This window comes from Pteronotus mesoamericanus, unplaced genomic scaffold, assembly GCF_021234165.1.
Source record: "Pteronotus mesoamericanus isolate MK-2021 breed Mesoamerican mustached bat unplaced genomic scaffold, CSHL_Meso_final contig_702, whole genome shotgun sequence".
Taxonomy (NCBI): Eukaryota; Metazoa; Chordata; class Mammalia; order Chiroptera; family Mormoopidae; genus Pteronotus; species Pteronotus mesoamericanus.
Genome location: NW_026555239.1, coordinates 4,254,577 through 4,280,298, shown reverse-complemented (window position 1 = coordinate 4,280,298; position 25,722 = coordinate 4,254,577). Strand labels below are relative to the sequence as shown.

Here is a 25,722-nt window from a genome sequence, read left to right as displayed (position 1 = left end):
GCCGCTCAGGTTTCAGCGACTCGAATGGCCTACAGCACACCCACCACCTGCCATTGCCGGCGTGAGGGCGGCGCACGCCCCGCTCCTCGCAGGCCACCCTGGCGCTGCGGAGCGCCGCCGCGTGGGACCCGGCAGACTTGCTGAGTCCGGGGAGGAAAGGACCGGGAGGCCATCTGGCAGGGCTCCCTTCAGGGCAGGGGCACGTGAAAGAGCACACGGCGACTGGACTGTCTTGCACCCCGGCTCCTGGTTCCTGGTCCCCAGAAGGGACCAGCGTGCGACCCTGGTCAGGGAAGCAAATCGTATCCACAACGCATCGAGTGTTTGTCTTGAAAATTTATTGACACGGACTCCCACAAGGGCGACGGTGAGAGATTCGCTCAGCGTGTTGCGTGGAGAGCCCGTGTGCGGTGTGAGCGACTCACTGCCGCCCAAGCCCCGGAGCCGCTCCGCGGGGCTGGAGGGCGCTCTGCCGCGGCTACAGGAACCTGATCCCAGCTCCAAACTGGACGCCGTCACATATCCTAGGAAGAGGGCGGGGAGTCAGTACTGGGGCCGGCCCTGCCGCCCCCCAACTCCTCCAGCGTGCACTTTGCGTCCTTCCTTGTTCTCCTCCGTCACCGCCTGGGTGCCCATCCCCCGGCCGCCTGCCCGCCTCCCTCGTGACTGGTCTCCAGGGACGGGGCTCAGTGAGACACCGGTGCTGGTGCGGTTGGATCCAGAGACTGCGGGGCCCCAAGCCCCTCCACACAAAATTTAGCAAACATTTCAAAACTGTTTCCATGTCTGTAAAGGTCCGCAGCCTCATCAGAGACGCCAGCACAGACGCCAGGGGCAAGCCCACGACTCGCACACGGGTAACTCATCCCTCAGCCTGCTAGTTGCCGAGTTTCAGAAATGAAGGTTAAATCCCGACAACACCACTCAAACGTCACAAAATTCTGATTCTGACGCCACAGGCGGTGTGAAGGCGGGTGCTGCGCTCCCGGGCCCCAGCGACTCCACGCGGGAGCCACTGTCCACAATCAGCATCTGCCGTGACCACATCAACACATCATGCACATGGCAGGCTTCGTCCTTCCGGAAGAAACCACACTGAAATTCTTCTCTGAAACATAATTCTCAAATTTAACCCAGAGAGAGAGGGAGCGCTGAAAGGTGAATTTGGCCGTTCTCTGTCAAGGTTATGTGAAAAACAGGCCAATCCACAGCTCCCAAAAGCAGCGATGTTGGCTTCTTGGAGCACAGTGACACCCAGTGGCCTTCAGCAACAAGAACAACGCAGCCTCCTGCCGGCAGCCCCTGCGGGGGCGCCTTTCAGCCTGGAGGACAGGGGCCCGGGCCGCTGGGCGTGCCCCAGGCTGCAGGCCAGGAGCCGCAGGGCAGGGGTTGGCGGCCACGCCTGCTGCCCCCACCGCCCCCGCCGCCCCCGCCAGCAGAGGAGGTGGCAGACACTTCCTGGAGCTGATCCTCATGTTGGAGAAACAGACAATAAAGCTACCGCTAAAGCTCACTTGCACTTCTTTGCAGTAAGACATTTATAATGTATTTCCTTGTACAGCTGGACTAGTACGAAACACTGCTAACACACACCGACTGCCCATCCTGGAAGCAGCCGGGAGCTTTCTGAGACAGGGAGCTAGTGCAGACGCGTGGGACACAGAGCTCTGCTGAGCAGGCGGCCAAGAAGAGAGGCAACTTTCCTCTCCCCCGCTGACAGAGGCCACGGTGCAGGACGGCCCGGCGTGGGGATACTGGCAATAGGCGCTCTCGCGCTACCGCCTCCGAAGAGCGGAGACGGTGGTGCGGGCGGTGCGGGCGGGGTTTCCTGCTGGCCATGTCTGGGGGCGGAGGGAAGTGATGCCTCGGCGTCAGCGGGGCCTGGCCCGGCCGCTGACCAGACGGTACGTGCTATGAGTCTCGGGCTCCCCTGTCAAGGCGTGGCCCCCTGCCGCACAGGGCACCCACGGGGCAGCCAGGACAGCGCAGGATCAAGGGCTCAGCTCAGCGTCTCACACGAGGCGAGCACCCGATAAACACCAATGACAGCCTCCCCCCCTGCACCTGGCAAGGCTCCCAGAAGAGACACAGAGCCGTCACACCCTCCCTGCTGCGGAGTGTGGCTGGGCCACAGCCTCGCCTCATGGGAACGCCAGCCAGCAGTGCAGGGTCCGAGGCCCCCCGCCCGCAGCCAGGGCGTCGCGCGACCTGCCTTGGCTGCGATCCACATTTGAGAGGCGGAGGCTCAGGTGGCTGCCACCGGCCTGTACCCTTGCTGCTCCCTGCAAAATGCACTCGGCAGCCGGCGGCCGCGGCAGGGAGACCCGTGTTCACACTTGCGGCAGGACTGAGGCCTTCAGAAAGCAGCCTGCGACACTAGCTTCATCTGGCCGAGATCGTACAGGTGTCAGGAACCTGCGAAAAGGCGACCCATGGCACAAACGTTGCTCTAGACAAAAGCATCCATCTCTTCATGCTTTGCCGTCTCTGCAATCAGGCGACAACACCCATCGGGCCCCTCTCAGCACAGAGGCCAGCGCGCCCCGCAGGGGCCCTGCATGGGCGGAGGGAAACTGTCCCCTAAAGGAGCCCTTTCCCTGTGAGAAGCTGGCATGGCGACGACACCCAAAAGCAACACCGATGTGAGAAACAGCCAAACGCACCGGGAGCACGCGGACCCTGCTCGGGGTGCGGCGGGCACGCCCACCCTGCCGTCATCACACCCGCCAGCGGTCCCCAGCGCTGGCGTCCAGCCTCCGACGTGACAGCAGAGGCCCAGGGAGGCTAAGCTCCTCGCCCCGGCCACACAACCGCACAGCGGCCAGGTGGGGCCGCAGCGTCCACGGGGAGAACAGGCACGAGCGGGGCGGGCACCAGAGCGGCTGCGGCCCCAGGGCAGGGCCCTGACACCCGGGCGCCGGGGTTCCCCAGCCGCGCGGGCACCAGCCTCCCGGCGCGGGGGGGCAGGGGGGGGCTGTCCAGAGGCGCGGGGCCGCACCCTGGCTCTCGGCGTTACTGAAAGTTCGCTGCCTGGAGGCCCCCCCGCCTGCCCGGCACCCGCCACGCTGAGGCGGGACATGGCTGGGAGAGAATTTCCACAGCAGCTGTGTCTCGGAACTGGGCTGTGACCACACAGTGCCACCATTTGCTGGCAACGCACGTGTGGACAGAACGCCGACGAGGAAAAGCACAGCCAAGAGTGCTGCAGACAGGAACACGGGAACAGACAGAGAAGACAACACTGGGCTACGGGGGAACGGCCGTGTCCCCCATTCCCCAGCGCGAACGTGGAAGCCCCGATTCCCACCACGTGGGGTGGGGCCTCTAGGAGGTCATCAGGCTTAGGTGAGGCTACGGGGGTGGGATCCCCAGGGTGCAGTCGGCGTCCTTGTGGGACGAGACACCAGAGAGCTGGCCTGCGGTCCCCCTCCCTGTGCCACACAAGGGCATGGCGGGAGGGCAGCCACCTGCCGACCAGGACCTGATCAGCCAGGCCCAGACCCTGGCCTTCCAGCCTCCAGGACAGTGAGAAGGTGGGCAAGCCCTGAGTCTAGCCTTTTGTACAGCGGCCCGAGCTGATACCACACCACGCTGTACACATACTGTAACTGTACACATACTGTAATGATACTTCTAGACTTCTTAAAATGTATGCCATGCCTACCACGTGACCTAAAAAGTGGACCTGAGTTCTGTAACTGTGCTTGCCCCCTACGGCACTCACCCATGCAAGAGTGAGCAAATCTTGCTCAGTAAAAGAACTAGTGGAGCAAGGCCCCGGGGGCGGGGTCCCCTGCTCCGTGAGAAGCCTGGCGCACAGCTCCGCCCCGAGCCTGGGCCTGGGCCTGCAGACCGCCCCCCCGCCGCCCCAGTTCCGCAAGCAGCAGCAATCGTGCCTTGGCGGCCCCTCCAGCCAGGCCTCGGGGAGCTCCCGCTACTCGCTACTCGGCAGCAACAAGTGCAAGCAGGGTGAGGCGGGGGAGGGGGGCACGCCCTAGTCCTCCAAACGAGAGAAAAGCCCAATGGAGGGAAATGTGTGTGTTTTCCATCTTTTGCTAACTCTTCAATCTCTCCTAAAATCTTGACTCTCAGCAGCCACTGATGAGAGGACTGACAAAACAAACTAAAGTCAGATTACGGGAAAGCGCCGAGTGACCGTGAGAGCCCCGGCCCCTACCTGTCGCCCGCCTGCACGCCCATGGGGATGCAGTAGTTGAGCTCCAGCCGCGCGATGTTGCCCAGCCGGAGCACGATCCCCGCCCCGTACGACCAGCGGATGCACTCGGCCAGCTTACGGATGTGAGCTCTGGGGCCCTCCCCTGAAAAGAGAAAGGAGAGCGTGTCTGGTGTGGGCAGCCCTGTCCTCCCCGGGACACCGTCCTCCGCAAGCCCTGGCTCCCTTGCTCGCTGTGGGCCCTGCACACGAAGGAGGAGGGAGACCAAAATCAAGAGGGACCGCGGGACCCTCCTTCTCACTGTCCCGGAAGCCAAGCCCTCTCTGTCCTATGGGCCTGACACATTCGGTCCCTTTGCCCAGCACTGCATCTCCCCTGCCCTGACCACCCGGGGAAGCCAGCTCCAAACATTGCTTTGAGGGCCTGTCTTCTTCCAGATACCCCTCCACGTCCCCCTAGCTGGACACGCCCACTGTGGGTCTCCCCTGGTCCTGAGCCCCTTGACGACGGGACCAACCATGGCCTCAACGACAAGCAGAGAGCAGGTGCTCAAGACATGTATGCTGAGTGTACAAGGAGCCTCTGCTCTGCCAGGCAGCATTTGATGATGATTTTTCACATGTGCTCCATTCATCCCACCAATGGCTTTATTCTGGGGCCAGTGGCAAGCGTTGCAGGAATACATTTAAGTAAGCGGCAGTCCTTACACAGAAGGACTACGTCACATGGAAAGATAGACACCTATCTGGGCACTGTGCTTTCAAACGCCAAGTCAACGGCCCGGTCTCAGCCCCTGAACAGGCCGGGCTTACCGTAGTTGAGGTTGCAGAGGTTTCCCGCGTTGAGAAAAAAGTGTGTTCTGAAAAGTTCTCCGAAGCCACCCTGGCCTGGCCGGAACGGCAGCGGGGTGTACAGGTGCAGGCCGCCAGCCCAGTACGCCTCTCCGCCCAGGTAGTCTCCTGAGGAAGGCAGGGGGCAAGCAAAACAAGTCTCAAGACGCGACCCGCACTGATGCCCGCACTGTGGACACGTGGCCCAGGGCGCGGCCTCAGCTGCTCTTCCCCCGCCTGAGACTGCGAGCCTCAGGGGCAGCAAGCTTCCACTTTCCTGGTTTATTTCACGTGGCACCTGAACTGGAAAAAACTGCTAAGGTGATTTAGAAAAGGATGAAATCAAGAATTTATCCCATCTGTGAAGGGCTTGAAATAAACGACCGTATGGAAATCACTTTTCCCACGTGTGCCAATTTCCAGAACACATCGCCTGGCAAACGAAATGTGTCATTATGCAAAAACGCCAAGGCCACAGCGAGAGAGGCAGAGGGCAGACCACGTCTGTGCACGTTCTGGGAACGGCCCCCTGCACAGCGGCTACCACTCAACCACTCACCATGCACGGGAACAGCGTCCCCGCTCGACCGCAAGAGAAGAGGCTGTTTTTAAAAAGTACGACCACTGGGGCTGGGACCGTCCCCCGAGAGTGCACCCGTGCGTGACTTCTGGAAATGCCCCGCCCGTTCCGCTTTAACTACCAACAGCCAAGACACTGAAGCGACCAAAAACTGACACACACCTAAATGTTTATACTTTGTTGCAAAATACGATTTGTAAATTGTCTTAGTGCATCTGATGCAAGGACAAGGGGGGGGGGGGGCGCTGCCTCCAGGGTTACCTCCTGCAATACTTCAGGGCTCCAGTCCCCACCCTGTTGCCCTGCGGGCCCAGCGGGAACAGGGCCAGGAACGCCGACCACCGGCCCACCGCCCACCAGCTCCCACGGGCCAGCACTTTGTTTCCCTGCGACTACCCAGCTCTGTCTGATTGTAAAAGGAATAAACTCACTGTGGAAAAGCTGATAATCATAGGGATGTAGAAGAGTAAGAAATCTTTCATTCCTGCCATTTGGAGATAACCAGCTACCCTTCTGGTATCTTTAATCCGGTGAATTATAATGAATGATTATAAATGAGAAAATAAAACACAAGCCGCTTTACATTTACAGAGAGCGCTCTCAGTCTTGCCTTTTTCTTAGTTTAATATGTCGTAAGCACCTTCCTCTAATACTTAATATATTCCGTGAAATCGTGATGTTGGTGCCTGAATCATCACATATACGCACCGGTCTATTCCTTCTTTGTTGTTACACTGGTGCGTAATGTCCTAGTGGTGGACATTACCCCATGACGCATTTCCCAAACACGCGTCCTAAGTACAACAGCTCAGTAACTTCCTCACGTGAACGCGCCCTATGCTGAGCACCCAGGTGCAGAGACAGGTGCGCGGGGCTCCCTCGCAGACCCTGTTCTCCCGACCCACCCCCGCCACCCCCAGTGAGTGCGAGCACCGCCTGCCCTCACTGCGCAGACGCAGGCCGGCGGGCACCCCACGCACGTGGCAGCCCCCAGGGCCCGGGCTCCGCCTTCCTGCGCGCTGCTGAGCCTGCGCCTGCTGTCTACTTGGCCGGTGGCTGTGGCACGTGCACCCTCGCACTGTGGGACGTTCCATGGGGTGACACCACCGCTCTTTAGGGGCCTATCCTATTGTTGATGGGCACTTGGGTTTCTGGTTTCCAGTGGGCGGGGCCTGTTATTAAAGGCCCCGTGTGTATGCATGTATTTTAGGCTCCTGATACACAGTGTCAAATTGCTTTCATGAAAAGTTACAATTTACATTCTTACCCATAGAATCTGACCAATGGCCTATTTGATAGATAATTAAGTGTAATCTCACTGTGTTTGAATTTTCAGGCAAGTGCAAGACTCCTAAACCCTCACAGAATCGCTATATAATATTTGCTTCTAATGAAAAAAAAAAAAAACTAACCATAAGTTGTTACTTTTTGAAGAAAATGACACTGATAAAAATACTAAAAATAAGTGAAAAGAAATAATCTGTATTTTGTATTAAAATTTATGCACGAGGCAATTACTATGTATAAAAATCTCAAGTTGCAGGTACAAAGATAGGAAAAAAACAGAAAAATTGGGGTAGAATATTTTAAACTGGAATAAACGCATCGATGTAGGGAATGTTTCCGAAGCTTTTCGTGACCTGTGGAGAGACGGATACAGCGCCAGGTGCCGAAGAGGCGCCTGGAGCCCGGCCAGGCCGGGCCTGCGGCGCCAGCATGCGGCCTCCACAGCGCTTGAAAGCTCTCTGGTCTGGCATCCCCACACCTGGAACGCTATGTAGTGAGGGAGAGGTGAAGGATGAGCACGAAAACTCAGCTACGTTATTCACCAACACAGGGCTTTCTAATCATAAGGGAAAAAAACAGTCTACATGTCTAAAACCTGGGGATTGGTTTTAAAATAAGTTAGGATGGCAATAAGATAAAATGGGCAACCGTTACAATAATATTGTGGTAACTATGGACGGTGCCAGGTGGGTACTGGAAATACGGGGGGCGGGGGGCACTTCATAAATTATGCAGCTGTCTAACTGCTGTGTGTACAGCTAAAACTAACATAAACTAATACTGAAAAATGACAAGTTTTATCTCTGATTCACTGCTGGTGGGAATGCAAAATGGCGCGGTCACTTTGGAAGACAGTCTGACAGTCTTACAAATGATTCAGCAACTGTGTTCCTTGGTGTTTCTCTAAATGAATCAAAACCTATGTCCAAACAAAAACCTGCACATGAAAATTTCTATTGGTTTTACTCATAACGGCCAAAAATTGGATGCCCGGAAACGAACCAAGATGTCCTTCATTAGGTGAATGGATAAACAAACTGGTATTATCGAAATGTTACTTATATTGTTACATGGAATATTACTTGGCAAAAAAACCATCTGAGCGGTCAAACCATGAAAAGCCACGGAGGAACCCGAAACGCACGCCGCGGAGGGAGGCAGGCGCGTCTGCAGGGCTGCGCGTCTGCAGGGCTGCGCGCTGCGGGCCCGCGGTCCGAGCCTCTGGAAGAGGCCGCCCCGCGCAGGCCGTGGAAGGGCCGGCGGCTGTCTGGAGTGAGGGCGGGGGGGCGGGCAGGGTGAGGAGACGGGGTGTGGCGGACTGGGGGGGTGAACAGGAGGAGGCGCCGCTTTTGCATGGCACTGTGACAGTAGCGAGGGGCCACCACGCACTGGCCACTGGCCGCAGCGTGGCCCTAACGTGCACGGCGGGCGGGATTCGCGCTCGCGCTTCGTCCCTGGCTCGGCGACAACAGTGCAGCCCAGCAGCGCACACGTCGGTCACGGGGGCAGCCGGGGAACCCTGGGATTTCCGCCCAAGTTTTCTACAAACCCGAAACTGCTCTCAAAAATAATGTCTACTGATTTTTTTAAATTACAGTGTGTCCATAAGATAAAATGAACAGCCATTAAAAATGACAAAATACTCCTACAAAAATCTTCTCCACACATTGTTACCGGCGGAGGCGGAGAAGCAGGTTACACGACAGCAAGTACACAGGCAAAGGCGAGCACAGGGACACATGCCTATCAGCCCAATGCTCACTCATGCTGCCAACCGGTAATAATGGGACCGCGGGTCACCAGCGTGTATTTTTCCCTTGGATAGTTTTTTACAATTCCCTTATTAACAAGCATTTTTCCAGGTCTGCCGTGTGGTAGGTGCTGTGTTAGGTGCTAATTCCACGGTGGTAATTTAAACAGACACCCCCTTTCCAAACCGAGACGCGGGCACAGCAGGGAAAACAGACCTTCACTCTGCGGCCCGACGCTGTGCATGCTGAATCCGCGCACACTCGTGGGTCCCCCGAGGTAAAACCTGGAACAGATAGAGGAAAGCCATCAGCTGACAGTCTCGCGACACAGGGCACGTGCGGCGTGAGCTCCCGGGGCACTGGGCCATGTGGGGAAAGGTTCAGGAAGAGGCACAGGTATGGTCAACTTCTTAAAAATCTCCCCTCACTCTTTTTGATACTTGGTCCTCCTCCTAATGCCTGTGTTCGAATTTAATAATCTCACTACTAGCAGTTTTAGAATTTTTGCTATTATCAACAATGCGACAATGGCCGTCCTCGCACATAAACCTGCACACACTTCTCAATGCATTTTTGGAAATCGTATTTGTGAAGGTTACACTGTTTGGTCCCAGAGTTTAGAAATTAAAAAAATTTTATACTTCCAAACAGCCATTTAAAAACGCTGACATTTTAAAGTCATGCCAGGTTAAAAAAGGAGTTTCTTGCCCTGGAGACCAATTACTAGTGTTTGATTCAAAGCAATGAGGGCAGCCCCGCCCCCTGCTGGCGGGAGCGTGAACTGTGACCAGCTTCTGAAAGGCAGGCCCCGCCCCTTCTTCAGGGGCCTGCAAATTGTTCTGGGCTTTGGAGAGGTAATTCCACCTGTAGGAATCTCTTCTCAGAAAGCAAAATGCCCAAAATTACTGACAAAATCACATTCTTTACAGTATCACTTACGTGCAAATAATGAAGCATTAAAATGCTTATAAAAAATTTCTCATGACTTGGGGAATGGCTTGCACTATAATTTCTTTAAAACTTTTTTAAAAAGCAGGAAGAACACAAATCTGCACACAAAATACAACATATCAACAATTTAACACAGATGTGTATATAAATTATTACACATATACACACATAAACACACATCCACAAAAAAAAAAAAGACAGAAAAGGAAGGTGTCCCAAATGATAACTCTGCTTATCACTGAGGATTTTTTTTTTACTTCCTTAAATGTTTCTCTATTTTTATATTTCTGCAATGTATATGAACTATATTCTTTCATACCCAAAAGGAAACACAAATTCTTTCATAAAGTTAACTCCCTCTCCCAAAAAGGCAAAAATAGTAAGGGTGAGGCATGCTGGGTATTTTGAAATTAACTTAAACATTAACACCAAAGTAAATTTTGAAATATTTGCTCTCCTAGATAAACATCTCTAAAATATCTTACAAGAAACCAACCAGAAAGAGCCAAAGGAAAACATCTGCAACGACGCACCATCCATTTATTAGTAAGAACTCTCCGACCAGCCCTGGCTGGTGGGGCTCAGCGGGCTGAGCGCCAGCCTGCGAACTGAAGGTCAGCAGTTCGACCCCCAGTCAGGGCACGTGCCAGGGTTGCAGGCCAGGTCCCCAGTTGGGGGCGTGCGAGAGACAACCAATCGATGTTTCTCTCACATATCGTTTCTCTCCCTCTCTTTCTCCCTCCCTCTCCCTCTCTAAAAATAAATAAAAAATAAAATCTTTATCATCACTCACCTATCAGCAATACTTGATGGTTTATCACCGATGGGCACCAGCATTCCACCCCAGAGAGACGCTGAGAAAACCTATTGACACACACACACAAATGCCGTTTGTGTCCGGCGTTGCCCTCCTTGCCTGAGCATCGCAGACAGGAAACGCAGGGTCTGGGCCGCGCCGCCTGCTGCGCCCACGGCCGCAGAGCTGGCTCAGGACCGGGCCACAGGGGAGCAGCAGCTTGTCCAGCTGGAGAACCTGCACAGCTCTAAGTGGTCTGTGGGTACTTTAAAAGCCTGCAACTCCAGACGTAGGGTAAAGACATCCCCAGCGCAGGCAAGGCACAAGCCGAGGCCCGAGCGGCCGCTTCCCCTCCCTCACGGTGGGACAGTGTGCCTGGTGGGGGGGGGGGGCCCAGGAGGGACTCTGCGTCCCCAGGCCGCTCTGACTTGGTGTCACAACGGTGGAGGAGGAGGGTGCATGGCAGCTCAGGAGGCGGAGGCTCAGAGGCTCCCACGCTGAGGGAACGCAGAGGCACGCAGCTCCCCACGCAGCCCTCAGAGGCGGCCCTGCTGTGAGGTCGGGCCGTCGCCCGCCCAGACCGGGTCCGACCTTCACGCCCAGGTAAGGCGCCACACGAAACCTACCTGCCATTGCCGTGACCACCGCGACCCCGTGCCCTGGCCCCCCATCTCCTGAGCATGCTTTGTTTTTGCTCGTGTCACCCTTCTCTCTGACTTGCAAATCCCCGTGTCCTTCAAAGCTGCTCACACCTCTTTCTTATTGATAGGAGCTTCCGTAGGGGGTTGGAGATGAACACCAGGGCCAGGAGGGGCAGAGGAGCCCAAACTGCACACTCTAGTTGGACAAGCTCAGCTACTCGTGCCAGAGCATTTAGGAGACACCCGCAGCCCGCCTGGCACTGTGACATGCTCCAGGAAGCAGCAGAGGGCAGAGCTGGGAGCGCTCCGAGGCGGGCGCCCCTCACCTGGCTCTGGGGCGGAGCGAGGCAGGCAGGGCTGGCCGCCCAGGCAGGGCACGGGCTTCAGGAAGACGGCCTCACAGGCCTCGGTGCCGCCCTCCGCAGGGCACAGAGTGGGGCTGGAGCTCCCGCTCGCCTGTCCTCCTCCCGCCTAACCGTCCCCACTGGCCCAAGAGCAGGCCGGCGCGGTTACACACCGGAAGAGCCCCAGCCTGTCCCGCGTCCCCACGGACCTTGGTGCCCCGTCACCCCTCCAGCCACCACTCCCAATGCTCGAACACCGGCAGAGCCTAGGAATCTCCCCGCCGCCCCCCGCCGTCCGGTCCTCGCGCGTCCTTGCTCCCCTCCTTAGCCAGCGCAAGCCTCGCGGCTCGTCACCACGGCACCACCTGCACGCACCTCACCGGCGTCTCTCACAGGCACCCTCCCCTCCCCCCGCCCCCGGCCCGGTCAACCGCCTGCCCGCTCCCTTGGCTGTAGCTGCACAGCTGGCACACGCCGCATGCCGGTGGCTCATTTGAAACCAGACTTGAACACTTACAGGCCCTTGGAGCTGCCTGACTGTGCCCCCACACTTCCCCAGCTGCTCACCCCCACTCGCTCTGATGGCAATTCCAACTCAGTCCCCCAACTGCCAACACCTCCTCCGCCTTCACCGAGAACAAGGGATAAACCCACAGGTGACGACATTCCGGCCAGATACTCACTGAATCAAGTACAAGCTGCTTATTCAGCTGAAGCTCGAAGTCTTCCTTTATGAAGCTCACGTCGCCTCCGGTGTAGCCGGCCAGCTCCTGGGGGAAGAGGCTGCGGTCGCGGTGGGGCAGCCGCCTGGCCCATGGGCCGCCCCACTTCCGGGCAGCGGCCCTTCACGTCCGCTAGTCTGCCACGTCAGACAAGCGCCAGGCCCGTCTGCCTGCCGGAAGCTGTGCCCTACTTGTTCTAGGTGGTGCCAGGGGCCTGACAGAGGCACAGAGCCATCAAATGTTCTGAGCAACAGCGGGCACGTCAGCCCCACGGGGACAGGAAAGTGCTGGCAACACGAACCCCTCACCACAGGGCTCGCAGTGGACAACATGGCACATGTCGCCCAACCCATGCTTGAGAAAGGAATCAGCCAATCTTTCACGATTTGGCACACTTCATGTGAAACCCGATTTCCAGCTGCTCCTCGGACGCTGAAGCCCAGGCGGACGGAGCCCCGCACGGCCCGGCCCGGCAGGCCTACGCTGTCCAGCCCCGGCCTGGAGTTCCGTCGTGGGAAACCGTTCACACCAAAGCGCGGCTTTGCTCCCCGCCCAGTGAGGGGCACCGCAGAGGCCAGAAGGCGATGCTCACTCTGGGCGAAGGCAGAAGGCCCGAGAGAGGACTGACACCCTAGCAAGCCCCTCGGGAGCGACGTTTACAAAGGAGGGAAGTTGTTCAGTGCAGGAAATGTGACCCGGTCCCCCGGGCTCCCAAGTGTGCGAGCGCGTGGGAAACACTACCTGGTTAACTTTGAGCAAGGCGCCTCTCTTGGGGAGGATGGAGGAGTTCCGAGAGTCGATGACCATGGCGTGCTGCAAGAAACAGGTGCCGAGGCACTTTCATTTCCAACAGGTCTATAAAATAACAAGGGCCTACTGCTTCCTGGGCACTAACCGCACGCTAGGCATTGTGCTAGGCTCTTCCCGACCCTTCCAGCGCGTTAGGGAGGCCCCGTGAGGGAGGTGGGAGCACCACCCCGAGAGCGGAACGATCACTTCTCGCTTGTCGGGTGCCGGCTGCGCCCCCATCACGGGGCCTGTTCTCCCAGGGAGCGCGGCACCCTGACCGCGGTCGGCTCTGCAGCCTTCGGCTGAGCTTCCGGCGGCTCTCACACACACCTGCCCCCATTACCGCCAATGTCATTGAGAAATAATAACAGGCCGCATCTATAAACTCACGAAGTGACTGGGTCACACTGTTTTTGCCACCCAATCTGTGACACTTTTCAACCCACCCTGATGTTGGTGGTGGCCACGTCCCAACCTACACCGCGGCTGCGGCCAAGCACCTCAATATTCACCCGAACAAGCACAGTTCTTACCGAAAGCGACGACTTCAGGGAGTGGCCGCTCTCCTGCCGGACGGCAAAGGACGCTGTCCTGGCGAGGCAGCCCAGCTCCCGCCACACGCCCTCCCACTTGACGGTGTGGCTGGTCTTCCATATGGGGAACTGCAAGCACAGGGGCGGCCACTTCAGTGCTGGGCGGCAGGGCGGCGCCCAGGCAGGCCTTGGAGTGAGGCGTCCTTAAATCATTAACTAATGAAGTACGCAAGACCCTGTTCTCATGGTGGGCAGGGAGGGAGAGAAGGGAAAGGAGCAGAGGAGGGGGCGGGGGAGCGGGGGTCCGTGGTCAACAGGAACACTGCGCCCCGTGGCCGGCTGTCCTGGGCGAGGAGACAGCACCCGTGGCTGAGAGCTGCGTACAACTTTGTGCCCGACAGGCTTCCTTTCCACCCAAAGACAATCTGGCACACACCCTCCTGGTCCTCCCTGAAGCCGGGCTGGGTGACCCAGGTGCCCCCATCAGCCCACCAGAGGGGGTGCTGGGGAGCAGTGTCTGCTGGGGCGGCCCCGCTGCACCCCAGCATGAGGCGGAAAGGTGGCCGAGAGCCCCTCCTTCCGCGCCGGTACGGGCAGCCAGCGCCAAACCAGAAGCGAATCACCAACGCTCAGGCCCGCACCCTGGGCTCTGTCTCAGTTTCCCTGGCCTACCTCAGTTTCCCTGACCCTGGTCTGCAGGGCGAGGCGCATGCGTGACTCGTGTGTCCAGCGCCCCCAGGTGCCAGGCTAAGCCCAGGCATGACCCCAGGGCTCCAGGGGGGTCCTCAGACCAGAATCGGTGGGGCGGGTGGGGACTGCAGCCATGTCCCGGCCCTGTCCCTGGGGACGCTAATTCAGCAGGGCATGCTGGGCCCAGGGACGGGCTTCGTGACGGGCGCACGGGCAAGGCCACCGCTGTGGGTCTGAAGACCACGCTGGGGGAGCTGCCGGAACGGGAGAGGAGCAGGGACACGTGTAGAAAGGAGGGAACAGCAGGGCTCACTATAAAGCCAAAAAGGCCGAACGGCTGTAAGCCCATTCGTTGCCTTTGGCTAGGTCCTGCCAGAAATAAATGTGAGTGCAAACTAGCTTATGCTTTCTGTGACCGGAGAGCCTCTGCGGGCGGCCAGAAGGTGCTGACCTCCACACGGGAGGAGGGACAAACAGGCGGCGGCATGGGCAGTCAGGAGCACGGAGGAGACCTACCAGGTCGGAGAAGCTGCCACCGTGGCTGTTCGCCGCACTCACCCGGGCAGCCAGGCTGGGGATAGAACCGAGGGCGACGGCGCCGAGGGCAACGGCAACGATGCCTGCCCCGCACCCCACCCCCCCACCAGCGTCCGGCCTCTGGCCAGTCAGTGCTCTTCCCGCCCAGCCCCCTCTTGCTGCCTTTGGGAGCCAAGTGAAGAGGCACTGGGTCCTTCCTCGGGCGCAGAGGACGAACGACAGGGACGCCACTCACGCTGTACTCCGCAGAGATGCCCCGGTCCGTCTCCCGGAGGGAGCTCCACGGGAACTGTCCGGTGACTTTGTATAAGTTCACGGAGAAGCTAGGAGGCAACGGGACAGGGCTTTCACAGCCGGGACAGGGGCCGCCACCTGCACACGCTACAGCAACAGACTTAAAAATGCGCTTCAGGGGCTCATCTCCAGGGGGACCCACAGCGCGCGGCGACCCGTTAGGGCTCGGTTCCCTCCCCAGCAAGCAGCCATTCCAGCTGTACACCCGGCCACTATATGCAAGGGTCTGGCTTCCTACTTTCTTTGGAAGTTTCCAGGCTGTGGTTTGAAGAAGGACAGGCCGTAGGATGTTTCTTTGGTTCCGTAGGAAAACTGAAATGTCACTTTTTCCGCCCGGCCCAGAAGATTGGGGAGCTTGAGGCCAAGCACCTGGGAGGAGAAGACAGAGAGAGTCGGGGTTCAAACCGAAGGGATGACAGCCCGTAACGAAAGCCCGGGCTGGCTCGGGGCCTCAGAGAAACAGGACAGACGGCGGAGACGACAGGTCTGGCAGGGTCGCCTGCAATCGCATCCGCTCTGGAAAACCTGCCTTGCCGAGCGTGTGCCCTACACACCCTGCTGGCCCACCCGCGCGGCCGGCTCCCCCTGCGAACGGCACTGCGAGCCTCACGGAAACCAGCTGTGGCCCTGGGGTTCCGGGGAATCTGAACAAGAGACTTAACATGAACATTCCCCAAACCATTCCTAATTCACTACTAACGTTAATATTGTTTTCCAATGATCCAAAACGTATGGTGGTCAATTCTAGGAAGGCTAATGAGAAGCCAGGGGCCACCTCACAAATACAGACCGAGGCACGTGAAGGTTTGAAACCCCCGCCCGCCTTCGGACCACGGGCGCGCCGCACAGCCCGCGGGGGCCCCGCGCGAGGCCGGCGGCCGTACCATGCTGCCCTCGTTGTTCCCGACCATGGTGTTGTAGCTGCCCGTCAGCCTCCTCAGCTCGGTGACTTCAAAAGTAACGTCCAGCCCGTTTGGAAGGGCGTCGTCGCCTGGGGAAGGGACAAGCGCACAACAGTAAGGCTCGCAGAACAGGCCCTTTCCTGTCAGGTCCCGCTGCTAAGACGCAACCTGAAGGCTCCGTTTACTTGACAGCCCCCTTCGGAAGTCCCGCCTCTGTTCTGAAGTTCGAGAGGACCGCCACACAAGGCCGTCGCCGCCTCTACACTGTGGCGCCGGGCTGCGCTCCTGCGGGGGGAGGGGTCAGGGAGCGGTGCCCCCCCAGGAGACAGCCGCGGCGCCCCCTGCTGAGCGCGCAGTGTTTGCTTCTGTCCTCCTACTGGGGGGCCTCGAAGCTATGGGGGTCTCAACTCCACTGACAGTGAGGTGTGGAAGTCATGTGACAAGGGGGGCTCTGGTAACCCTGAGAGAGAAGGAAGAGCTCTTTATTCGACATAACGGGATTGTTTGGGCCTCCTTCAAGCTGGAGGCACGCCGCCTACGGGGTGATTAGGGCCTGAGCCCAGTGCAGCTGCTGCGCCCCCTGCGGAGGGCCCCACGGGGCCGCGGGCTCTCACAGGCAGGAAGCGGCCGATCCCGATCCCGACCCCGGCCGGACCACAGACGCCCACGCCCTGGCTCTCAAGCACTGGTTCAGTGGGTCAGGGTGGAGTCTTGGCACCGCTTTTTTCCTTTTTTTTAATATTAATAGATTTTATTGTTCAAAGCAGTTTTACATTCATTGAAGAACTGAATACAGAGTAAAGCTTCTACACGCCCCCGCCCCCTACTCTGGGAGCATCCTGAGCTAGGGAGGCACGTGGAGCAGCTGACCCGACAGGGCGCAGTGCCTGTCGCAAAGCGCGGTTCGCATTAGGGCTCGCTCTTGCTGTTGCCCATCCCCGGGGGCCCCGCCACGACCGGTTCCCACGCAGCCTCTCGCTGCCCGGCGCCGCTGTCTTCTAATGGCACCCAGGCGAGCGCAGGGCGCCCCCGGACACCGCAGCGGGCCGGCTGACCGTAGCAGACAGGGGAGCGCTGCCATCAAGGCCACTGCCAAGGCCGGCCACCCCAGGCCGCCCTCCAGGCAGCGGCAGGGCCTGCGTCCCTCGCCTGTCTGACCTGGGGCATGTTATTAAACCTCCTAGACTGTTTCCTTAGCTGAACATTATCCTTTCTAAATAATAAGTGACCAGGTTTCTGTGCGATTCATCTGGGTCACGGACGCAAACCCTCAGGCAGAGCTGAGCCGTGAGGGCACATCCGTGGCTGGCCGCCTCCCGCGCCCCACCCCCCAGCTAAGCCCGAGGGGCTCCAACTGCAGCTGCGTCACAGCCACCTGGAGGGCTGGCCACGCCAGGCCCCTGGCCGCACCCTGCTCCAATCAAGCGTGCATTCCTGCCAAGCCCCAGGCAAGAGCAGGGCTGCCGGGCTGGGATGGCCCTCAGAACCGCTATTTGAGCCACGCGCGAGTTCCCACTCCCTAGCTGCGTGTGCAGCCGCACTGCCTGCCCGCACTGCCCAGCGCCCCCCTCCACACTAGGCGTGGCCGCGGGAGCTCGCCCAGGCGGTGCGGGGGGCAGTGCTTAAGGTGGGGCGGGCCCTATCGCCCTCCTTCCCTCCTTCCCGTGGCCGGAGTGAGAGGTGTGGATGCTGGAACAGTGCCGGCCATCGCTGGGCCTGGGATGCCGTGGACGATGAAGTGACCGACACCACAGGGAAACCACGCCAGCCCCAGGAGACCCCGCAGAGCAGAGCCATGAGGCCAGCCCCAGCCCGTCTCCCACAGCCAACAGGCAAACGGACACTGAAACTGAACTCCGACACCTAGTGCCCACTCTTAAGGCAAGTATTTCGACAGAGTCCACCAGCACCCACTCGGATACGCGTGGGCTGGGTGCCCCAAGTGTTGTCCGGCTCCCTGCCCCGGACATCCTCGGAAGGGCACCCTGCGGGGTCCAGAGGACGGTGCCTTCAAACCGCGCCCATCCTCCCCGGGCCTGACGCACAAACCCAGGGGCCCCCGAGGCTGCTAACGGCCAAGGCCAGGGCCGCCTCGGCCGGCGCACACACCGCTTCCGCGACCCCGGAGGGCGGGTGGGGAGAGGCATCACAGAAACACGACGCACAGCACGTACCTTGGCATGTATCAATCAGAACATCTACTTGTTTAAATATTCCCAGACGAAGCAGTTTTTCACGGGCTTCGTGAGATTTCCGCATTACCTGTGACAGCAAAAACAGAGGATGTGCTTCTCTGAGATTCCGACACACGAACGGTGGCCCTGTGTCCAGGCTGGTGGTTTACCCTCGCATGCCTGCTGGCCCCGAGGAGAGTGCGCCACTACGACCAGACTCACAAAGGAAGGGACAAAGCCAAAGCGCTGAGGGGGCAATGGAAACCCTATTCAGAGAGCAGGAGATCATCTCTTTTGCATAAACAAACAAACAAACAAACCAAAAAACAAAAAGCATACAGCCCAGCCGGTTTTCCTGGGAAGGATCACAACCAACTGCCCACCGCTGCGCCTGCTGAGGGGACACTCTCCTGTCCACACCCACGCGGGCCTCTAAGTTGTCAGGAGAGAGGAGGATATGCCCACCATCCAAAGACAACAGAGCAAGAAAAACATAGGCAACGTGACGGTTATCATTTTTCAATATGCCAGAAGCTTCTTCATAAAAGCCCAACAACCCAATGGAAAACAAAGACGCCAACAGGTAATTCACAGGAGAGAAATGAGAAGGGTCAAGAGACATGGAAAAGGTGCTTCATCTCATTCACAATTAAAAGGTGCAAATTGGAACAAAGATAGCATTTTCACCGAACAGGTAGGCAAGGGCGTTTAAAGTGTGACACCACCCAGTGTTGCAAAGCAGGCCCTCCCGCATCCTGCCGGAGGGCGTGGGGCCGGGGTCTCTCTGGGGGCTACGGGGCACATCCGCTGAAAGCACAGAGCACAGAGCCGATCCTGCAGTTGTGCCACCACGCACGCACCAAGGTGCTCGCTGCAGCGCTGTTCCAAGAGCAAAATGCTGTTTACGAAAATGCTTGTCAATAGGAAACTTTCCAATAAATGACGGAAGAGCACACAGAGTGAGCAGTGCACTCCGCGCAGTGCTACATGCTGATGTGAAAGGATCTCCGTGGTAGTCCAGAACATCCAACACGGAGGGCGACGGGGGCACGTGCAGACCGGGGCTCGCGTGTTCAGACCCGCGTCCCGTGTTCCTGGAGGGACGCGCAGGGAACCCGCAGCCCGGCTCTCCCTGCAGGGTGGGCCGGCCTAGGCATGCTATAGCATTAGGCTGTTTTATGCTTTTTTTTAAACTGTACTTATGTATTAATCTTTTCATAAAAATACTGATTTTTAAAAGTGGAAGGGGCTAAGCACTCTTGACAGGTCAAGTAAAATGAGGACTGGAAGGAGCCTCTGGCCCAGGCCACGAAGAAGCTGCAGGTGCCCTGCCCAGCACGTATATGTGGTCCCAAGATCAGAGGGACAGAAGGACCCACAGAGGACAAGATGCAGATGATGCAGCCGAGGAAGGAGACTGGAGAAATGGAGCATGGACCCGAGGGGACAGCGGGGAGGGTGACAACCGAACGCCACCCCATGAGGCTGGGAGGGCCCCGAAGGAGAGCGTGCAGTGGGGCACGAGGCAGGGAGCTGAGCGCCGGCAGGGAGCTGGGCGCAGGCGGAGGGCTGGGTGCCGGCAGGGGGCTGAGCTGGGCGCCGGCAGGGAGCTGGGCGCCAGCAGGAAGCTGGGTGCGGGCAGGGAGCTGGGTGCCGCCAGCAGAGGGCTGGGTGCAGGCAGGGAGCTGGGCGCCAGCAGAGGGCTGGGTGCAGGCAGGGAGCTGGGCACAGGCAGGGGGCTGGGCGCAGGCAGGGGGCTGGGCGCAGGCAGGGGGCTGGGCGCAGGCAGCGCTGGGCACCAGCAGCCCCCTTCCAGTGCTGGGGCGGCTACACACGCAGGGAGGGACCAACCTGGGAAGAGGGGGCAGACGCCCCTCCCCAGGGACAAGGGCGAATGCAAACCTATGTAAGACTGTGGGAGGTGCCCGGGGTGGGGTGGTTTGGCATGGGGCGCCAAGGCTCCCTTCAGGGCAAGAGGGGAGGTCAACAGCACAGAGGCCGGGGCGGGGCATGTGGCGGTGTGCAGACGCGGGGAGTCACAGCATCTTCAGGAGTGGGAAAGATGCCGAGCAGAGGAGATACTTGCCTCAATAAGGTTTTTAGCCTTAAAAACGTCTCCAATTTCATACATGATGATATCGTCTTTAGTCCTTCCGAGCCCGTCAAAATGAACGTGCTGAACCACCACCTGCAAGTGACAGGGGAACAGTGACTGCTCAGCACGGCACGCGCACGGGGCCAGGCTCCGGGGCGAAGGGCAGATGTCTGAAATCACTTTCAAGGGTCTTTTTTCAAGTTTACCCATCCATGTTTCTTAATCCCAGACTTTATTCTATTTATTTTTCACTCCTTTTCAAACAACTGGTGACCTGAACATCTCTTGGCAAGGCCTGTGCTTCCTCTGTGCAGGCCCCCACGGCCTCTGTGCCCAGGTGGCCAGGGACCACGCCCGCCTGAGCCAGCAGGCCCAGAGGCCGCCTGCACGTGCTGCCCGGCCACGGGTGCCGCGGGTACAGCCCGACCTCGCGCTGCGGGGGTCTCGCGAGGGGTCTCGGGTGGCCGGCACAGCACGACGCGTGCGGACTCAGGGCCCCCGCCTCTGTCTCCTCGTGGAACAGTGAACTCTTCCAGGGCGGGAACTGCTGTTCGCTCGCCGCCGCCGCTTCATAAAAGCCTCTCAGCCCCGCGGATCTGCAGCGTCTGTCTAACCCGTTCGGGAGAAGCACGTTGACCCTATGGGGCGGGGGGTGCGTCACTCTGAACCCAGGGCGCAGGAGAGAGCCAAACAAACTGCTGCCTCAGAGGGGCTTGTATTTTTAGGGAGGAAAGAAAAAGGCCATGTGTGTAAGGAAGCAGATGATACTGAGTAACAGAAAAATAAAGCCCAGACGAAAGGAAGTACTAGGGAAATGTGTCACCACAGGTGACTGGAAGGCCACACAGAGAAGAGCTTAATGCCAGAAGGAAAATGTGCTGACACTTCTTCAGCTGTCTTTCATTTCAGAAGCAACAAAGTTTAAGAAAAGTTTCATTCAAGACCCTCTGTCTTTTTTTCCGGGAGTAGGGAATAGAGTATAAGCTCAAACATAATTTGAGTTAGTCTTTGAAATACCTTTTTTTAATGACATAAATACAAAATGGGTTTGTTTACACTTCCTACATAAATAATCAAGTAAAAACCACATTTCTAAAACCAGACAGTATTTTTCTAAGTTACTAGTCTTTCTAAAATGTACTTTCTACACCTTCTTCTTCGATGAAGTTACGGACACAGGTCAGGTCCTTTCCCGTCCCCTAGAAGGTTACGGAAGTGAATGTTGCCAGTAACAACTACAGGGCCCGGCAGAAGTAATGCCTGCTTGAGTGTGGTTGGGAGGGTAATACCTAAATGGGTGTAATAATTCACAGTTTTAATTTGAACACTTCACCTAAAATGTCACGTGGTGCGCTTGAGTGTGATACTGTTATGTTACAGAATTACGTGCTTACGATTTTGTAATAAAAAAGGGGTGTTATTTGTGCTGGACCCTGTATCTCAAGCCCTTCAGCAGAATACTCACATCTTTGTTTTCAAGAATTTCCTGTTTAGCTTCAGGTTCAACTTCAACAAATTCAGCTTCTTCTCCTAATCCTCCAAACTCAGGTCCACTGGCTGGAAGAGGCTCCAAACTCTGACAGGGAAGGAGGAAGCACAGATAAATGAACTTTTAACATATAAAAAATAAGAGTTTTGTCTTTAGATGGTGCTCCAGAAAACTGGGTACCGTGGCTCCCGCTGGCAAGTGCAGGCGGGCAGGGCATGGGTGGCGGGCAGTGGCCAGTCTTATGTTGGCAGTGGGATCCTCAGTGTCCGGTGCATTATTAATAAATAAAACAAAGATGAATTTTCAAGTAACTAAAAAGGTCAGACATGAACTATGACGACTGTGCCCTGAACCAAGGATTATGGTTAATCTAGTTCTGTATATCTGAGGCCCTTTTGAAAATGGAAATAATTTAAAAATAAGATGCCATAGTGACATATATCAGGGAAAAGAAAAAAATTTGCTTCTCTGTTGTTAGAGAAAGGATCTTAATTTTTTTAATCAAAATTGGATACATTTTAGGACAACTAATTACGTTGGCGTCTCACATTACTAAAACACATTATTCTGGACCCCAACAGATTTGTTCTGATTCCGAAAGTCTCACTAAGAGAAAACTGCTCATAAAATGGGTCAGAAAGAGGTCGCTTTCTTTGATCTGAACTGACATCATCTCCAAAGCACTGAAGCATCTCCTGAATAAGGACTCCACAGGCTGTGCCCGGGTTGGTACTTTCGGAGAGACAGGATAGTGTGTATGATACACACCTAACATCATACATGGCATACATGCTGGCCTCACCACAGGGGTTCCCAGACACTCCTAGAATGTGTTCAGAAGGTCTTGTGTGGCACCAGATAGTTGTGCAAATACCCAAGTTTGGGGAAAACCATGTGAACTAGTTATCTGGCAGCTTCCTTACTCCTCGAATTCCCTATAAATAACTGAGCGCACAGGAGTGCCAGACGCCGGCAACCTGCAGAGCGAAGGCGACTCTGGACCGTGGTCCCCTTGCGCCTGGAATACTCCACAGCTCCTCGTCAGGAGCTCCTCTTAACGTCTCTGGTCTCTGGGAAGGTAATGACCTGGGAGTACCATGTCCTCTTTCCCAGCCCTGCCCTAAAGATTCGGAAGGTCCTCGAGCGCCTACAGGTTAGAATCCAACTAGATTTCTTTGCAGGGCACACAAGGAACTTGGGAGTGCCCAAGGCCCACGGGTTAGAATCCAACTAGATTTCTTTGCAGGGCACACAAGGAACTTGGGAGTGCCCAAGGCCCACGGGCACTCCCAGCCCTCACATTACTGGTTGGGCACCTTGTTCTCTCTGCGAGAAATAACTCCCCTGTAAGTAAGTAGCTTAAAGAGCCACCTTAAATGGCATCTCCTCTGTGAGCTGTTCCTCGTTTCTTTCGGAGAATCAGTCTCCTTCACAAGGACACCTCGACATCAGAGGTTTACGAGGACTCCTTCATCTTATTTTTACCTGCCCTGGTACATGAGAAATACCCAAATATTCGTGAAATGGGTTAGTGTATGTTTTTTTCCTCTGTCCATTTAATAACCATTCACTGAGGGCCTCCTGCGGGCTGACGCCTGGGCTGAGAGCAGGGGACGCCACAGTGACAGACAGACCAGGCGCCGCCTCGGAGTGCTTCACGGGGACAACTCACAGAAGTGGAAAAGGGAAGATAACACTAGGCAAAGGATGTACCATTTATTTCATACCCTTTCACTTCTGGTGAGTAACTCTTAAAAAATGGAATCATTACTATAGCTCTCAAATACATGAACAAATTAAAATCGTAACTTTTTCCTGCACCATTTCATAAGGGTGTTCTCTAAGTTTACATAATACAAAAAGTATATTAAATCTGTGCAAATTGTGTACGCAGAGTGTATACTATGGTTATGAATATATGCACATATTCATCCCACTTAAGCAAATATGCTCTGTCTGGGCACAGAGTTTATATTCCATTATGTTTTTAAAAATCCATCAAGATTCCGAAAATTTCAAAGCATGAAATGAGATTCGCTGAACACCTGCCAGACCCATTCGCATTCTCTGATCTGAAATTCAGGCCGTAAGAGACGATGGCTTTATGAACGTACAGTTAGGCCAGCGCTTCATGTCCTAAGTTAACTGTCTCCCTCATTCACCAAATATTAAGAAGATACTATGTGACAAGCACAAGTTCCTCACCCTCATAGAATCTATATTCAGTATCTCAAAGAGTAGGCATAGTGTTAAATAAGTATTTGGAGAAATAAATGAAAATAAATATCTGGATCTAGCCTCTCACCTTTAAGCAGATCGGTCTGTATCGGCCAGACAAACTTTATTGACCACCGTGCGCTAGGCACAGTGCAAAGCACTGCTAACCACAGGGATAGGACAGGAAATAAATGCAATGAGCTACGAACAGCATCTTTAAAGTGATACAGACTAGAACCAAACGGAACATATTACAAAATAACAAGTTTTCATGGTGAATATTGTTTCACAAAACTTTTGTTTCACATATGCAGGAAGGTACTGGACAGAAAACATAAAATGTTTTCTTACTGTGAGTCTTGACCAAAAAGTTCACATGACACTGGCCACTGGAATAGAAACATCAAACTAAACTGAAACATTTCTGTGACCACATTAATTAAAGCAGCAGCGATCTTAGCATCAAAGGAGCTCAATTAAAAAAGCACTTTTTTTCTGTATTCTTAGCACCTGCAACAGTGCCACCCACGGAGCAGCCCACGGGTAAGTATCACTAGAACAAATGAATGCTTACTTTGTTCAAGCTGCTACAAGGGATGCAAGCCAAGTAAGATGCAGTTCCTACTGTAACATCTAGAAACTCAGAATGTAAAAGGGTAAGACAAAAATGGAAACAGAGCTAAAACAAGGCATCAGAGGAAAAATGTCAAGGAAGTGATCATCACATCCAAATGAGAGGGGATAAAGGGAAGTCTAGCCGGAAGTGACCTGTACTGAGTTCTAAAGGATAGGAACACTTTGACAGCTAATACGGGTTGTGGGGAGGGTGATGGAAGAGGGAACTGGCTGCAACGGTCCCTTCCAGAGTGTGTAAGGAAAGCAGCGGTGTTTCATTTGAGTAAAAGATGTGAGGTCGGGATCCTAGGTTGAGAAGTCTGCGCTACAGTCTTTCGGATGACGATGGGAAAGGACTGAGAACTTGTAAGCAGGGCAGTGAAACAATCCCTCGTGTAGAAGGGAAGTCGTTTATGGGGCTGGGACAAGGGAGATCTGAGTTTTGGAACATTCTGAGGCTCTAACACTGTGACCTTGGACAAAATATTCCTTCTCGGGCCGTCAGTGAAGATGACGATAAAGGAGAACAGTTTGGCAAGCGGTTAGTTCGCGTCAAGCACTAAGCAAGCATTTGATATTCACTGTGTCTTCTAATTCTCGCAACAGCCTGGTGAGTAAATACTACTACCGCCTCCACTTGAAAAGGCGGAACTAAAGCACTGAGAGGCTCCGTCTTTGACGGTAACAAGTGGAAAGGACTCCTAGATGGGTCTGGGTTGCAAGACTTCAAAGGACACTTGCTGCTCCAGGAAGTTAGCATGACTCCGGCAGCGGCTGATCGCGAGACTAGAAAAAGCGACCGGTGAGAAGATGCCCGAAAGGGCAGACGGTAGCGAGATCAAGCCACGGAGAGGAAAACTTATTACTCTGCTCCAGGACATCATGGGAACTTCGCTACTCCTCTCAGGGCCACTGCCTCACGGAGTGACCTTGGGCAAGTGGCGCCCCTCCTCGGAGTATCGCTTTCCTGCTCGGAGGTCTGCGGGACGCGCTGGCAGGGTTTTTATGGCCTCCGCGCCCCGCTGCCCTCGGAGTCCCCTCGCCAGGGACCCCTGGGCGCAGCCGCGAGAGCGTCGCCACGCGGCGCCCGCCCAGAGGTCACAGAGCCCGCTGGGCTTCTTACCCGGGCGTGCACCGTCCCCATGGTTCCCTCTCCGACCGCCGCCTCGCAGAGCTGCCTGCGTCCAACCAAGGCTCGGCTGGTGAGGGCAGAAGGCGGGGCAGCGGTGGCGGAGCTACCGGTCAGCGCACCACTGACAAGCCCTCGGACGCAGCGCCCTGGGGGCGGCCATGATGTCCCTCCTTAACCC

At 56.2% G+C, this 25,722-nt stretch overlaps 1 protein-coding gene across 1 annotated transcript; it reads right to left on the bottom strand.

Annotated features, from left to right (window-relative positions):
• Nucleotides 1–322: 322 nt before the first annotated feature.
• Nucleotides 323–25,722, bottom strand: SAMM50 (SAMM50 sorting and assembly machinery component). Its single transcript, XM_054582489.1, has 15 exons — nt 25,536–25,722; nt 21,557–21,667; nt 20,083–20,184; nt 17,997–18,084; nt 15,805–15,911; nt 15,159–15,289; nt 14,862–14,949; nt 13,400–13,528; nt 12,819–12,890; nt 12,039–12,125; nt 10,368–10,438; nt 8,840–8,907; nt 4,988–5,134; nt 4,178–4,319; nt 323–524 (listed from the first exon to the last, which is right to left on the bottom strand). Exons 1-15 carry the CDS (start codon nt 25,554–25,556, stop codon nt 479–481), a joined length of 1,410 nt encoding a protein of 469 aa, XP_054438464.1. The 5' UTR covers nt 25,557–25,722; the 3' UTR covers nt 323–478.